The sequence below is a fragment of the Notechis scutatus genome, chromosome 2, assembly GCF_049901735.1.
Source record: "Notechis scutatus isolate UNSWTSFEM ecotype Mainland chromosome 2, rNotScu1.2, whole genome shotgun sequence".
In the NCBI taxonomy this organism is placed as follows: domain Eukaryota; kingdom Metazoa; phylum Chordata; class Lepidosauria; order Squamata; family Elapidae; genus Notechis; species Notechis scutatus.
The window spans coordinates 239,141,927-239,158,716 of NC_142010.1; the positions used below are offsets into that span (position 1 = coordinate 239,141,927).

A 16,790-nucleotide genomic window follows, 5' to 3' on the forward strand; every position below is an offset into this window, starting at 1 on the left:
CAATATTTATTGTGTGTATTTTCTTCACATAATTAACTTTCAACCATCAAAAGGCATGCATTTCCTAATAGCTTTTCCTCTTGTGTTCTTTGTGTCAAACAGGAATCAGAATCTAAGGATATCCTAAATCCTTTCATTTAAAGGAGATGATTATTATATATAATATATAAATTGAATAAATAAATAATCCACAACAGTTTTTTTGTTCATTTTATAGAAGTTTTTTTTTTAAAACTGGGGCAGCATTCATCAAAGTTCATCAAAACAGACAACACAATTATATATATTTGGCAGTAAAGTTCAAACAATGAACACATTAATTTTTTTTAAATTATTAGAAACTTAATTACCAATGTGCTCATAATAGCATCACATCTGCTATGTAATACAGGTATATTTAGGAATTGCTATGATAGATACAAAATATTTATTCCTTATAGGAAAATAGAGAAAGGGTAAATAAAAAAGATGATTATTAAGAGGTACTTGAACAAATATAATTGCATTGTTTTAACTTACCAACAAAACTGAATAGAAACCTGGTTGTGTCTCCCACTGTTTTAGTTGTTCCTCTGCTGGTTTTAATACAGAAGTATCTTGACTAGTAGCTTGGGTCAAGACTTGAAGAACAATGTTACTGGCACTATGGAGATCCATGAAAATCTATTCAAAACATTTTTAAAAATGCATTGTTAGCTTTCCTAAGAGGTCCTATTGCTTCTTTTGTACTGATTTGAGTATTTACTAAATGAGAATTAGGGACATTCAAATTTACAAATATTTAATTTTTTATCTACAATTATTAGCAACAAACCTCATAAAAAATACAGATCACAATAAAGAATTCGCATATGACCTGACCCCAGATTAAAAAAAAACTTTATCCATTCTTCCAATACTCTCTCATATGGTACTCACACACTAGCTATCAGTGACTTCAAGTACTGAAAATATAAACATGTATAACTGTAATCATAATGGTCACCCATTAAATAAATACAATTTTAAGTTATGCTCAAGGTCCAACAAAAATATAGTACTGATTTGCTTTGTTCAATATTAGTCCCCATGCTAACAAGCTCTTAGACAAATGTGACAAATGATATAAAATAACCAGCTAATATTTGAGAATATATAGAAAAACAGAAGCCCAATTATTCATCAGCATAATTGTCCAAGAGCAACTTGCAGTAATCAATTTTTTAAAAAATCCTTCAATATAATTCCAACTAAAACAGGAAGTAAATAAAACCGTCCTATAAAGATCTGATTTAATAAAAGGCACATGTTTAGTTAATTTTTTTTGAAAATGTATGCAATCTTTTATGCATGCTTACACTGCAACTAGAAGATTGATTTTTATAATAAATTGAAATAGCACGTGCAAGAAAAAACTGGATAATAATAAAGATGACACCACATTGACTTTATCTTGATTTTGCTAATTTTCAGACTGCATTCTTTGTTCCTAAAATAACACTAAATTCAGAAACAACTCGTAAGAATATTAAAAGAGTAGGAGGCCTAGTCAAGAACCACTTTAGTTCAACATCTTGTCTTTCTTAAAGGCCAACCAAATGTCTATGAAGTACCTGAAAGCTGGAGACAGAGACATACCCTTCCTTCACCATTATTGCTCTGCAGCTGATATCTGCAGCCTGATGCCCTAGGCTGAAGGTAACACTGACAGAACTCCCCTCCATGCATTCATACAATCCTCTTTTAAAACCATCCAAGTTAGTGGCCATCATCACAGTTTTAGCAACGAATTCCATAGCTTACATTACATGTTAGGCAAAGAACTTTATTTTGTCTGTGTTAAATGTCCTTGTGTTCAGTTTATTAGATGGCTGGAAGCCAGCTTCATATTAGAAGTGCCAACGTAACAGGGTAGTTTTGTGAGAAGAAAAACTAGATCAGTACATATTTGGTCTTTGTACTGAGATGATTTACTGAGCCTTCTAGAAATAAAACCTTCCAGGAAATCAAGCAGCTGAATACAGAAACATCAGAAGAGGGCAGAAAAAGAGCGCATGGATAAGAGGAATCTGTGAGGATGCAAATTAACAGTTTTATATATTCTTAAGCACTGTATACCCAAGTGCACAAGTATAGATCCGCAATCATCACACTTTAAAGCAGTATCTCTCAATAGGTAATAATCATCCCACTGATACATAGCAGCAGTCTAAATGGATGCTAAGCAAGTCCATTTACATTTCCTCCTGGTGGCACTTCTTAACTCACATGGAAAAAGTGATATGCAGCTGCTCCAATGCCACAAAGATCTGCTAAACCAGCCCTCTGTTTCCCACTGATCTCATTCCTTTCCATGTGCTGTTCGTTTAGTGGTTGTTTCCATCCTGGGCTTTTATACATGCCACCCCAGGAGCCAAGTATAGCAGTTGAAATTTACCTTGTGATGAATTTCTATCTATAATGGATCAATCAAGGAAAGTTGGTAGGAGAAGAAGAAAAGTTGCAGCAGCAACTGACACATCTAGAGTTAGATTCCTTATCAAATTTATCACTTGGCACTGTCAAGAATGACCCAAGGGATCCTCCTTTCTCCCAATGCTTTAGAAACTACCTTATCCACCTCATTTTTGTTTATTCAAGCAAAATATATTATGTTATTTTTCTAGCAAACAGATACAAAGTAGTGGGAGTCCTGGAATATTTTTAAATACGCTCAATTTTCAGCTCAAGCTTGTTCAGAAGCACAAAGATCAGGAGAGTTTCACCTCTGTAAACATACATAGGATTGAAATTTTAGTGTGCTGCCCTATCTTATTAGACTAACTCATAAAAAATATATATAAGAACAGAACACCTATATGGCTATAAAAGTACTTTCTTGAGGGTTGTTGTTTACTGTTGGCCGATCCAGACACTTTTAAAGAATAAGTGAAAGGTTGAAAATACACTGTACTAAAATATGTGCTCTGTACTAAAACAGCAGAATCCCTAAACACCAACCCTTAACTTTCTCCAGAGTATGCATAATCATTCTGCTTAATCATTTTTTCTCTTAATAAGATTATATTTTTATATCGTTCCTAAACATAGAAGCCTGCTTGTTGATTTGAGTCGCCTAAACTTAAAGAGAAGATGACTGAGGTTTATGAGTGATTTAAATAGTTACTTGACTGAGTGGAGTGCCCTATTATTGCAACTGCCTTTTCCATTATAACTCAAGGTTCCAAGAATTCCCCCTTTCAATAAATCAGGCGCAACCTCGGAGGAAACTATTCCTGCGGGTATCGGTGACCGAGAAACATTTCTACCAGCGACAACTTTTCTTCGTATTCTAGGAGAAGCGACCTTCGTGAGCGCTAGACTTTGACGAGACGTCCAGTCATAGGACCGTTACATGTTTGTTAGCCAAGGCTTCGGGGCATGAGAAAGAAAAGAGCATCGATTAGGCAAAGCATCTCCTAAACCTAGTGAGAAAAGACAGTCTACACACGGCCGCTGGTTCTCCCTCAGGAGCGCACAAGCCCATCCACATTTCAGGACTCGAGCCCGTTCACAACTAGCGACCGAGGACTGCTCCCTCGGCTCATTTCAGTCCCGACAGGCCGCCCGCCGCCTCAGAGTGCGGGGCCTTCGCTGGCTCGCATCCTAACCGGACGGGAAGAAGGGACGGGGCGGACACAGCCAGGCGTGCCCTCGTCCTCTCTCCCCCCTCCCTCATTTACCGGTGAAGCCGCGGTTCCTTCACGGGGGTCCTCAGTCTGGCGCAGGCGCCTCCCGCTGGCTCGTTCCGAAGCTCGCGCCACCAACCTCGGCTCACACACCACCGTGCCGCGGCAGTCCGGCGCGCTACGCACGTCATCGCTCGGCGCTCCTCTTCTCCCAATGGCCCTCTTTCCCTTCCCGCTTCTCTTTTTCGGGACGATCCCGGCGCCTGAGGAGAGGAGAGAAAAAAGTCCCCCAATTTAAAAACAGGCTAAAAGCGCATTGAAAAGGAAAAGTGGGCGGGAACTTTTGTTTCGTTTTGTTGGAAATGTGGGAGAAGAACGCAGCTTCCACCTTTTTTTTTTTTTTGTTTGTGGCTGTCAATCTCCTTCCCTCCCGATTCTTCTTTGCCAAGAATGACCCTTAGTTTTATAAGGACCAACACCAACGGCGTTTCTCAATTCGCCTTCGCAGAGTACTTAAAACACTTCCCGAAACTCACTACTCTGATTCGTCCCTTGAGGCCAGGTGCTTTGCGGTAAATTGAGTCCTCCCGCGCTTTCGCCGCTTTCGCTTCCGAAGGAACGGCGGAACTACTCGTCCCGGCAGCCCCCGCGCGTGCGATGACCAACGCCCCCCCTCCCCTCCACCCACTTCGCCTTCCTTCTCTTCCGAGGTTCGCATGCTGGAGGCCCGGCAGAGCCATGCCGAAGGTGAAGACGAAGCCGCGGTCCCGACCGCCGCGTGGAGAAAGGAAAGGGAAAGGCCCTGGTGAGAGGAGTTCTCGGGCGAGGGAGGACAGGCTGCAATGGACTGCAGCTTTGTATCATTTACCACACGGGCGGGGGTGGGGGCGCTATGGTGATAGTGATAGTATTTTGGCTTCGCTATAGAAGTGATTTCGAATCTTCCCCCAGAAGTATCCAAATTCTAATAGAAAGAGAATATATGTATGTGTATGTATGTATGCATGCATACATGTATGTATGTATGTTTTATTTATTTGTCAAGCGATTATAAGTTAACAGGTATAAGTATAAACATAGTTATGAATCCATGAAATGGAAAATAAAAAGAAACAATAGGACAGGGACGGTAGGCACGTTGGTACGCTTATGCACGCCCCCTACAGACCTCTTAGGAAAGGGGTGAGGTCAGTAGTAGACAGTCTAAGGTTAAAGTTTTTGGGGTTTGGGGAAGAAACCACAGAGTCAGGTAGAGTATTCCAGACCACTCTGTTGCTGAAGTGGTATTTCCTGCAATCGAGTTTGGTGTGATTAACCTTTAGTTTGTATCTATTGTGTGCTCTTGTATTGTTATGGTTGAAGCTGAAGTATTCATTGACAGGTAGGACTTTGCAATGTATGATTTTATATACTATACTTAGATCGGACCAAAGACGGAGTAATTCAAGGTTTGCTAGGTCTAGAATTTCAAGTCTGGTGGCATAAGGTATTCTGCAATGAGTATGTGTGTATGTATGTACACACACACACACACACACACACACACACACACACGGCTCAGGGCTGAACTGTGGAGTCCTGGTAATGATGATGACTCCATATCGAGCCTCTTTTCAGCTAGTTTCCTCTTCTGATATTAGCTTAAAGATCGGTGGGGGGAGGGGGGGGAATGTCTGGTAGAACTTCCCCAAATTGGTCAGGTCTGCAAAGCAGAACCCATGATTCAGCAGCTGAAAATTTTAGCTGGCTCTGGAGTGGTTATCCATAATAAAAGCCTTGGTTATAGAAGAACAGTGATTTTTTTCATGGGTAATTTAATCAGGAAATTTCCTTCGACCTTATCACCCCCAAAAAATCATAATCTAAAAATATGCAAAACAGAATCTTGTGCTTCAGGTGAGGAAACAAAAATTGAACAAATTTGACCAGAACCAGGTAAGCTACATTTAGAGAAGGAATAGAAAAGCTTTTGAAGAAAGAGCATTGCAGACCACTAAATATGGAGGTGTTCTTTTAGGGATAGCAAGCAGTCAGTAAGTAGTTCAGAAAGCAGGTGGAAGGAATAACACATTCAATATTAATATATATTAAAAGCTAATATTCCAGAGAATTTGAAAAGAGATTGGCTATTACAACAAGACAGTCACTTAATCTGAGCATGATTTAAAATTTGTAGAAAGATTTCTAATGTGCAATCCATAAGCAGTGCAATGTGGAAGCATATTTCTGAGCTGGAAGAAATTTATAAGGAAGAATGAGAAAATATTTTTTAAAACTAGACATAAAGATAAAGCTTGGGAACTTCAATCATATCTTGTTGTTTTGATGCTACTTTCTCTGACAAGGGTGCCAAATTCTGAATTGAGTAAATTATTAGAGATAATCCCATGATTTAAGACTTGTATAAAAAAAACTATTGGCAAGTTTGATACAAAACTAAGCAGAGTTTGATACAAAATGACTCATTATCAGTATGCATCTTAAAATTTATTTTTATTAGTAGGCATTAGGTTCAATACTGGACTTGGTCAGCATATTTTGAAAAATCCCCTGATTGTTAACACCATTATAGAAAAGGTAAGTGATAATCACAATCATCCAGTGTAAGAAAATCAGTTATTCTCACACATTATTATTAAACTAGTGGTATTTGAAGCTACTAATGTATACCTATTTAATTAGAAAGTCTCATTGAAATCAATGGATCTGTTTCTCACTAAACAAACAGGATTTTATCATAAAATACTTAAGAAATAAAATATGAAATTTTGAAGAAAAAAAAAGTTCAACTATACCTGTACACAATACAAATTTCCTTGTACCTTTTAAAAAAATATAAAAAGTATCAGAATGGTTGTATCTGGTATTCAGATGATACATCAGAGAAAAATTAAGTTAAATAGTTTGTACACATTTAATAGATGGACCTTTTTGACTTGATAGAATTCTGGTTTAGTAAGTAATTTCTCGATGTATCTCGGCCTTTCCAAGTAGGCCACACTAGGAAACCAGTGTCATGTAAATCAATATTATTTTCTGAAGCTACAATAACAGAATCTTGCAAGTCTGAATGCATTCCTCTCCTTTTCCTTCAGGAGAACTAGGGAGGATCCTATCTGAGATGTTTATTCATGCTACATTCTTGCTCTGGACATAACTTTTTTATCCGACCATTGCTTTGGTGTGGCTCTTCCTCCTGTCCCACAAGGCCATTCCCTTTCCCCTGTACATTATGTTGTATATCAATGAAATTTGTCTATATGCATTGCTAACAAGCCTAGGTAATAATATTTTATTCATTCTTTAGGCTTCCTTATACCCTACAGATGTTGTTTTAGAAGTGGGTCCTGGAACTGGCAACATGACAGTGAAAATGTTAGAAAAGGTGAAAAAGGTAAATCTAAAAATAAAGAAATGCTTTTCTTTCCCTGTTTGATCACAAGGAGATAGCACAAAATAGGAAAAGATAATCAAACAAAAATTGATTGATCATGTAAAAGAAGAACTAAAAGAAAGAATCAAAGCCTAACAACAGCCTATGTTGTATCCCTCCCCATTCAACCCTCCCTCAACAGAGAGGGAGGGATACAACACTACCTATCTCCTGTTTACAATGCAACAGTTCCAAGAAGGTTCCACACTCATTTACACTCTGGTTCAGGTGATTCTGAGGATACAGATAAGCCCTAAATGCCTCAGTGACTCTCGGAAGGTTAAGGATAACTGTAAGAGCGCTAATGACTGCAAAGAATATAAACTTATTTGCCACCAGTCAGTTAGAATGGAAGAAGCTTCTTGGATGAGAAATGAAACATTTTCAAAGAAAAAAAACAGGAAAGTCTAGTTGCTTTTTGGAAAAAAAAGCACCCTTGGGATAGCCAATGTATGAGGAACATCAGTATCCAACTACAAAGTTTAAAAAAAGAGCCTTAATATTTACAGCTACATCAGAAATTTGTTTAAAATTCTATAACAACATAAAAGTAATTTTGGGATGTGTTATATATGATATGTCCACAACAACATTTTATATATGATTCTCTTTCAGGTAATTGCTTGTGAACTTGATGTAAAGCTTGCTGGTGAACTTCAGAAAAGAGTCCAGGGAACGTAAGTGCTCTGTGTGATAGCAAAGTCACGGTGTTTTTTAAACTAGAACCTCTCTTGGAAATATATTAATGATACAGTATTATTTTCATTTCAGACATTTGGCTAACAAACTTGAAATAAAAATTGGAGATGTATTGAAAAGTGACCTTCCTTTTTTTGATGCTTGTGTGGCTAATTTGCCTTACCAAGTAAGTATAAAACAAGACTTGAAAAATAAGACATTGTCTTTTTGTATTACTCTTGTAGTAATCAATCTTTTTTTTTAATCCCTCCACCCCCAGATTTCTTCTCCTTTTGTTTTTAAGCTATTGCTGCATCGGCCTTTCTTTAGGTATGTAGAAAAATATTCAGTATTTAATATAGTTTTTAGATGCTTTTAGAAATAATATCCAATTATCCAAATATTACTATGATTAAACCTACAGATTAAAATTAGTACATTTATCTAGAAAAGAATTAGCACTGTGACAAACTAAATTTTGTAAGAAATCAAGTTCTATATATCGGGTGGGGGGGACCCCTGGGGTGTGGAAACAAGCAAAGTCCCATCTGTGGGATACAGGAAACACACAAAACCACAATCCGGTCCGCAGAAAAACCTCTCTTCATGGAACTGGTCCTTGGTGCCCAAAAATTTGGGGACCAAGATGTTGAGACTCTAGAAAAAGTACAGAGAAGAGCAACCAGGATGATTAGGGGACTGGAGACTAAAACATATGAAGAACGGTTACAGGAATTGGGCTTAGCTAGTCAGAGAAGGACAAGGGGAGACATGATAGCGGTCTTCCAATATTTGAGGGGCTGTCACAGAGAAGAAGGGGTCAATCTATTTTTTGAAGCATCTGTAGGCCAGACAAGGAATAATGGATGGAAACTGAACAAGGAGAGATTTAACCTGGAAATAAGGAGAAACTTTCTGACAGTGAGAACAATCAACCAATGGAACAGCTTGCCCTTGGAAGTTGTGGGAGCACCATCACTTGAGACTTTCGAGATTGGACTGCCATTTGTCAGAAATGGTGTAGGGTCTCCCGCCTGGGTGGGGGGTTGGACTAGATGACATACAAGGTCCCTTCCAACTCTGATTATCTGTTATCTGACTGCTGCTATATATCTACTTTTCAGTGGAAATATTTTGCTTGACTCACACCACCACACCAAACTGGCTGTCTCTCTAAAACTGTTGTTAGAGGGTCCCTACACAAACTCTGAAATGCCTATAAATATTGTCAGATAAGTTTAAAGAAATATTCATCTGGAAGGGGTTGAAGCAAACTATGTTGTTTATCAATCTATGATTTATAAACATCAGTCCTCAAAGTGTCAGCATTAGTCTCTTACCTTTTAAGAACAACATTTTATTTCAGGAGCATTGTGTGATTCAAACTATTTGAAATCTTCCTACAATAATAATACTCATACTGCATTTAACAACTAAGTCCTCACAATATTTTCAATTTCATTTACTAAGCTACCCAGTAGTGATGCATGATTTAACCTAGCCTAGAGTATCTACTGGATATTCATGGAGTTCAAAACATTAAGCTGGTTTAAAACCTATCAGACAGTAGTATATTTGTATCAACATTGCTGAACAAATATCAAGTTCTTAATCTTTTCCAGGATAGGGCTAATTCAGAGTGATATTAAACTTGCATCCCATGTTTATTTTCCAGGTGTGCAGTACTCATGTTTCAAAGAGAATTTGCTCTTCGCCTAGTTGCAAAACCAGGCTCTCACCTATATTGTAGGCTATCTGTTAATACTCAGCTGTTAGCTCGTGTTGATCATCTAATGAAAGTAAGCAAAATAATAAGTAATTTTATCCTGAGTTTTTGAAATTTTAGATAATAGACAGGAGGGGGTATAAAATTGTGAAGTTGTAATAGATTGAAGATAGGTTTTTATTTGTTTTATTATTAAACGACTTGGTAGTTCATAACACTCAAAGAAATTACAACAAAATGAATTAAAAATAGAAAGATAAAGTTATTCTTTCTTTCACACTTGACTTTATTATGTTTAACAGGTAGGAAAAAATAATTTTAAACCACCACCCAAAGTTGAATCCAGTGTTGTAAGGATAGAACCAAAGAACCCTCCGCCTCCAATTAACTTTCAGGTGAGATTTATCAGTATGATCTGAAATCCATGAAAGTAGCCTAGTATCCCTTATATGTACATTACCTTTGGAGGTTTGGACAACTATGCTTGAGTGCCATATTTTGTGTGAAGTTTTTCTAATGCTTCATATTTTGTTATTCACTAACAGCATTAAATGATAACTAAGTATATAAGGATGTGGAAGCATTCATAGCTTCATTTGGAGGAGATAGCTTCAGGAAATCAAAATATTACCTATTGGTGAAGAAAATGAGGAAAGAATATAGTCAACCATATGAGTAAAATAAACCTGCACTTAATCAAAATGATTTATATCTTAACACTTTAAAACTGTTAAACTGTTAAACAGTTTAAACTGTTTAATTTATCCAATTATCCTTATCACGCTTTCCATGAATTACCAATCATAGAACAACACATTCTGAGCTAAGATTAAAGTACAAATGAAAAAAGAGGGGAGATGATGAAAGATGTTAGAGCAGGGGTGGGCAAACTACGGCCCACGGGCCACATCCGGCCCGTTGGTCTGTCCAATCCGGCCCGCCCCTGAAAAAAAATCGCTGGGCGTGGCGTATTGCCCTGTGCCGCGTGGCCCCCAAAGCTACAAAACAGTGCGGAGCGATCTAGGGGTAGGAAAGAAAAGAAATTTGCAAAGGCCTCGGCTGGGAGTTCGAAATCACCTTCGAGTGCAACCTCTCCGAAGGTGAGTCCCCGCCGATCCCCCTTTTTTTTCCGGGGCTTCCAGGCTTAAACTTTGCAAAGGCAAAGCTTGCAGGCTGGAGCGTCTTCCCGCCGAGGAGCGGGAAGGGTTCCACCCGGGCGGGCGGGCGGGCTGCTTGGAGCCACCTAAAGCTAGGCCGCTGCTGGTGGAGCCTTGCCCTGGCTTGGTGCCGTTTCCCGGCTCGGGCGGTCCTGCTCGGGCGGCACTTTAAAAGCCTGCTCCCAGCACCCGAGCAACTTCCCAACAACTTTCGGCTTCGTTTTAACTCGCGGGCGCTCACGCCTGGCCCTGAGCGCGCGGGCGGAGGGGAAGCCCGGCAGGCAGGCGGGCTGCTTGGAGGAGGCGACCCGGCGGCGCTCCGGGATTCCTCGCCGCGTGCGGCTCGGGCAGGCGGAGCGCCCACGAGTTAAAACGGCCGAAAGTTGCTGGGAAGTTGCTCGGGTTTCTGGGGCTTCCAGGGCTTTGCAAAGGCAAAGTTTGCAGGCTGGAGCATCTTCCCGCCGAGGAGCGGGAAGGTTCCGCCCGGCGGGCGGGCGGGCTGCTTAAACTTTGCTCGGGTGGCACTTTAAAAGCCTGCTCCCAACACCCGAGCAACTTCCCAGCAACTTTCGGCTTCCTTTTAACTCGCGGGCGCTCGCGCCTGGCCCCGAGCCGCGCAGCAGAGGGGAAGCCCTTCGGGCGGGCAGGCTGCTTGGAGGAGGTGACCCGGCGGTGCTCCGGCAGCAGCAACAGGCAGTTTCGCCCGGGCTCTACTCAGGTGTCCGGCTGGGGCTGTCAGGAGTTGCTACCGCTGGTGCAGCTCCGTGCGGCTCCAGTCCCGCGTTGCCTTGGGAAGGAAAAGGCAAAACCAGGAGCCACTGAGCCTGAGCCTCCGGTGCCGCTGCTCCCGTTGCGAAGCACCGCCGCGGCTCTTTTTTGCCTTTCCCTTCCCGAGGCAACGCGGGACTGGAGCCGCGCGGAGCCGCGCTGGCGGTAGCAACTCCTGACTCAGGGGCCTCCGAGGGGAGGGGAAGGAGGAGAAGGGGGAGGGGGGGCGATTCCCAAAAACTCTTGTGCTGACCCGGCCCGTCTGTCAAATTTTAAAAGTCAATGCGGCCCCGAGCCAAAAAGTTTGCCCACCCCTGTGTTAGAGATTACCTTAATAGTGACCAACAGAAAGCAGCCTTCATGTGTGACACAAGAAACTTTCTGTTTAATCTCTAATGTTTAGGAGTGGGATGGTCTACTGAGGATAGTGTTTGTCAGAAAAAACAAGACACTTGCTGCCATTTTCAAGTAAGTTACATTTTTTAAATGTTGAATTGCTTGCAGCTTTGTCATTGGAACTTTCCTGAGATTGTTGACTCCCCCTTCAGTGTTTTGCTTGTAATTTTTGTTGCTAAAAGATAGAAGTTGATGAAATATTGTTTTTTGGACCACAGAAATCTTAAGAGTGTGTATTTCTATATGAATACGAGGCAAAAGTGTATATTTCTTAGATTTTGTGTTGGCTGTTAACCAAGAGCAGAGAATAGAAGAATGTGGTTGATTTGATTGATACCCAGTTTTGTCTGGACATTCTTGAGAAAGAGACTCAGAAAGCCTTTTTCTGCTTTTTATTACTCAAAGCTTTCTAAGTGTGGGTTCTGACCCAAGCCTCGTTCAAATCAAACAAACACAAAACATAAAAGCAGAACCTTTTTAATGCATCTCTATAAATTCTGTTCATTCACAGCAAAGCGCTATTAAAACTAATTGTCCCAGATAAGAGCAAGCCCTGTCAAGGTTGTGCATGGCTGCCAAGAACACAAAATTAAGTGCAAGGAAATATTCAAAGCCAAAAGTCTCCGAAAACAAACCAGGATAGACCAAACTTCAAGGACTTGAAGTGCAAGAACTTCTTTGCTTCCTGCAAAAAATCCCATCTCTGAGGGCTGGCTTTTATCCCTTAAGGGAGAGGCCATCACCTTGCAGCCTTACTCTTGAATCACCTATGCTGCTGCAACTGCTCTTTCCTTCGAGCAGCCCTGCACACACTGGGCACAGGCTCCTCAGGGTCCTCTGCATCACTGCTGCCAGACTCCACAAACTCCAAAGGCAGCACCTCACTGATATTCCTGGCCCCATCCCTGCATCACACGCAGGCCCCTCACCCGAGTCCTCGCTGTCAGAGACCTCAACTGCCCACACCTGCTGCCAGTAAACCACAACAGTGTGTATCATTTCATTGAATGTGTATTCCCATTGATGGGATGCAGATATGTTAAATTCAACAGTCTATAAGATTTAGACACCTCACTTGCATAGAATAATGTGAGCAGTTAGTGTGAAGTATCAAAAAACAAAAAAAGTATGAAGCTATATTTGGACATGGTATAAGCAAGGTCAGTTTGTAAGGATATTAAACTCTTAAGAGATGTAGTGCGTGTTGGTGCAAACTAACTAACGTTAAAAAATAATCAGTTGAAAGACATTTGCAAAGGAACAATTTACAATTCAAACTTTTCAAAAAAAAAAAGAATTTCTATAACTGACTTTCCTTTTTTCATTATTGCAGTTCAAATGCTGTGAAACAGTTGCTCGAACAGAATTACAGAATTCACTGTTCACAAAATAATTTGGTAAATCTTTCTGATCTATTTACAATCTTTTATAAAGCATCTTTGTCTTGAACCATGTCACATATTTTTCTATTTTTCCGACAGCAAATTCCTGAAAATTTCAATATTGCTGAACTTACACATGAAATCCTAAAAGATACCGGCTATTTAGAAAAACGTGCCAGAGTAATGGATATTGATGATTTTATGAGGTAAAACAAATTTACTTCAAGATAACTCTTTATTTCATAGTTTAAATAGAGAATTTACTGGAATAACAGCTGTTAGTTAACATTGCACTTTATATAGTGGCACTAATGGTTCTATCGAATGATTTTGCCCTGAACAAAACTGTAGGAAAAGAATGTGCCATGGTAAAAGCACAGGTGTGAAGATTATCTGAGTGGAAGAAACGAGTCAATATAATAAAATTAGCTTCAAGATGAAGTGTAATGTCAAGCGCAGGAAATCAGGAGTCAAGGCGGTTCAAATGAATATCGTTTTTTATTGCATGCTAACAATCTCTAGACTGATGACACGCTCGACCCTTCCATTGGGCTCTGCCTGGTCATCTCCCACATGTACAAAAAAACATTGTTCTTCCTGCGTGGGAGATTAAAAATTGTGTCCATTTGGAAGTAACATCCATTATGCCATCTAAAGCTTACTAAGACTAGAATATTTTCATTTTTCAGTGTTCTTCATGGCTTCAACGCAAAAGGGATTCACTTTTCCTGAAGGGATTACAGGAAAGCTGCTGCGAAGATTGAACTAATTTATATAAATAAATGTTATAGTAGAATATATTCACAATGAATGTCAACCAACCATCAACTGGTTGTTATCCAGTTTCTGCTTCTTTTGATTTTATTTGGTGAAGAACGTATCCGTTTATAAATATTATTAAAAGCATCTGGAAATGCATCCCATAGCATCTAGCCTCTCCCAGTATGTGCTTAATATTCCAAGCAAAGTATTGATATTGTTATTCATTTTAAAAAAATGTGTAACTGATACGGAAGTTAGGATTTTGTCTAATCTCAAAGTTGACATTCTCTGTCTTTTTTAATGGCCAAATGTTCTTTATATTGTGTATTGCAATAATTATTTTCTATCAAAGCGATTACTTCTAGTCATACCTTTATTTACAAGACTGCAATGTAGTCTTTAATATTGTACAATAATAATTTTCTCCATACTCTCTATTTCATGTCATGGTTGAATATTTGTGTGTGTATGTGTGCGCGCACATGCATATATTCATGTGTGTCTTCCTGTCTGTTTATTCCTGGCAATTTCCCGGACTAGTCTATGGATTTTTCTTGGCAAAGTTTTTGGAAGTGGGTTTGGTATTGCCTCCTTCCTAGGCTGAGAGCAGTGACAAGCTCAAGGTCATTGAGGCAGGACTAGGACTCTCGGTCACCTGGTGGTTTCTAATCTTAGGCCTTAACTACTACATCAAACTTCTACAAATGAGTGCAGCAAATAGTAATCTATACCTTGTTTTGCTCGGTTTATAAAATTAGACTTCTCTTAAAAGAGCAAAGTCTCTAATTCTTAAATTACATGCAACACTCTTACCCCATTATTAAGATACTATGTAGCTAAACTTTTTATAACTTAAATTATTAAACAGATGACATCACTAATCACAATGCAGCAATATAATCAGGATAATTGACAAAACATGTAGATATTGATTATGCTAAGTTCAGTTTGTTAGTCTACATTCAAGTCATTTGGAAAAGAAAGTTAACATTTCCTTTTTTCCATTCTGTATTAATTATGCAAACAACTTTTACCTAACCTTCAATTTTTTTAAAAAAAACCTCTGAGCAATTCATAAATGTAAATAAATATATAGTCTGGGCAGGGGATTGAACTAGATGATTTCTTTAAGATCTTTTCCAGCCTATGATTCTACCTTGTTGACAAACCATATAATTTTAGCCATAAAAGCCAGCACTGTAAATTTAATCTGGAAACTATTGGTAACCAACATAGGCCTTTCAAATAGTTACACAGGATTGCAGCAACAAGTGCCAAGCAACAAGCAGGTTGCTGCAATTTGAACCATTTTATTTTCTTATATTCTTTTGAGTTGGTTCCTTTATGAAGGAAGCAGAATAAAGGCCTGGGCTTCCAAATTCATCAGCTTCTTATGGGCAGAAGCTTCCACAGAACATTATGCTTTTATCTCTCAAAGAATTATTGAAAGAGAGTATTAACACACACAAAGGTTGATACTATGGTACTTTTGAGGTAAATTTACCCTGTTGAGCCAAGTGGGGATTGTGTAACCATGCTAGCAAACAATATACTTACCTTCTTGCATGCTTATTATGTGTAAGACTGATTTGATGTTTTTCCAGCTTAGTCATATCCCATTTTTTCAGCAACTGAGAGGAAATATACACTGCTGCAGTTTCTGCTCTATCTTTAGTTTCCAAGGAGCATAGAAAGAATCTGCTAATTGGTTCAGACCTTGGAGTGATGAATTCACCTTTAGTGAAACATTGAATGCAGTCATCCACAGTCCAATTTCAACCTTATTAGGCCCACCAATAAATGGAATGCATTGGACTCACAACTCAATTATTGGAAGTTTCCTCATAAACAGTCAGTCCCATCTAAGCTAGAACATAACATGCTCCCTTCATATGGAAAAGGATTTTTAAAAACCTGAAATGCTTCCTTGAACTACTGTATTTAAGCTACATGTAAAAGGTAGGCTTTCCAATTCTCAGATGACTGGATCCATCTTAAAATTTAGCCACCTGTTCAAACTTGTACCTATTAGTAATTCTGTTAATTATTCTGGCCTTTATTATGTAAAGTGTAACGTGTTCCTTGCAGAAGAAAAAGATCTAAGTGCTTTCACTGTTGTCAGCATTAGTAACAGATCTCAGCATCATCTGCATGCAATATGCTGTATGCCTACCATTAATATTTGAGGGAGGGCTGGAATTTGTCTTGAAATAATTAACCATGCAGCTAATAGGACAATAATGCAGCCTTATTTTACTAGTTTCCATGTCTGCAGCCTGAACTGCTTTTTTATAAGTGTAACATCTAGAAAGGTATTCTGAAATAGCTTCCACAAGGATACCCTTCTCTCTTATTGTGATACTATTTTTCCCTGAAAGACCAGATTTTTCTGCAAATTGCCTTTAAAACAGAGATCAACTTAAATTTGCATAAGCTATAGCAATTGAGATTTCCCCCCTCATCTAACTTTGGGATAAGAATGTCATTTTCTTTTCTGATGAATCAAATAGACATTACTTAGCTTACAAAAGAAAATGTCCTTACATATGATTAAAAAGCCTTCTCATAGTCCTTATGATGTGCCCTCTAGAAAGGATATCATACAGAAGACTTCGCGTTTTCACACAGATGACATAACAAAATCAAAAGCTTAAGGAACTAGCAAACAGCAACACATTTTTAAGTATATCAGTTTTACCTTCCTGCTTGATGTATACTTCAGCCAAAATTAGTTCAAATATTCCTTATTCTCTACCATAGAATAAATTCTATGTCAAAAATAGAACATGGGTTGTTAATTGGTCTATAACTATATTTCCACCAATGTCGATAGCTTTGTCA

The 16,790-nt window shown here is 39.1% G+C and overlaps 2 protein-coding genes across 6 annotated transcripts in view; one reads left to right on the plus strand and one right to left on the minus strand.

Annotated features, from left to right (window-relative positions):
- The window catches only part of IPO11 (importin 11), a 63,465-nt gene extending 59,577 nt beyond the window's left edge, over positions 1 to 3,888 (minus strand). Inside the window, exons 1-3 of one of the 3 annotated variants that reach the window (XM_087958370.1) lie at positions 3,702 to 3,840; positions 2,248 to 2,434; positions 520 to 663 (exon numbers count right to left, since the gene is read on the minus strand). In XM_087958370.1, the coding sequence (XP_087814496.1) occupies positions 520 to 663; positions 2,248 to 2,379 (276 nt within the window). In that variant the 5' untranslated portion in view covers positions 2,380 to 2,434; positions 3,702 to 3,840. Of the gene's footprint in view, positions 1 to 519; positions 664 to 2,247; positions 2,435 to 3,701 lie in introns of all 3 variants that reach the window. The other 2 variants (XM_087958372.1, XM_087958371.1) reach the window with 2 other exon arrangements.
- A 459-nt stretch (positions 3,889 to 4,347) lies between these two features.
- Positions 4,348 to 15,521, plus strand: DIMT1 (DIM1 rRNA methyltransferase and ribosome maturation factor). 3 transcript variants are annotated; one of them, XM_026670529.2, is made up of 12 exons: positions 4,348 to 4,452; positions 6,148 to 6,224; positions 6,955 to 7,041; positions 7,696 to 7,757; positions 7,852 to 7,945; positions 8,039 to 8,088; positions 9,434 to 9,557; positions 9,787 to 9,879; positions 11,813 to 11,877; positions 13,139 to 13,202; positions 13,287 to 13,393; positions 13,877 to 15,521. In XM_026670529.2, exons 1-12 carry the CDS (start codon positions 4,386 to 4,388, stop codon positions 13,917 to 13,919), a joined length of 933 nt encoding a protein of 310 aa, XP_026526314.1. In that variant the 5' UTR covers positions 4,348 to 4,385; the 3' UTR covers positions 13,920 to 15,521. The 3 variants fall into 3 exon arrangements, with proteins under 3 accessions (XP_026526314.1, XP_026526315.1, XP_087814500.1); XM_026670530.2 differs by having other exon boundaries at positions 6,151 to 6,224; XM_087958374.1 differs by lacking the exons at positions 4,348 to 4,452; positions 6,148 to 6,224 and adding an exon at positions 6,779 to 6,828.
- Positions 15,522 to 16,790: the final 1,269 nt, after the last annotated feature.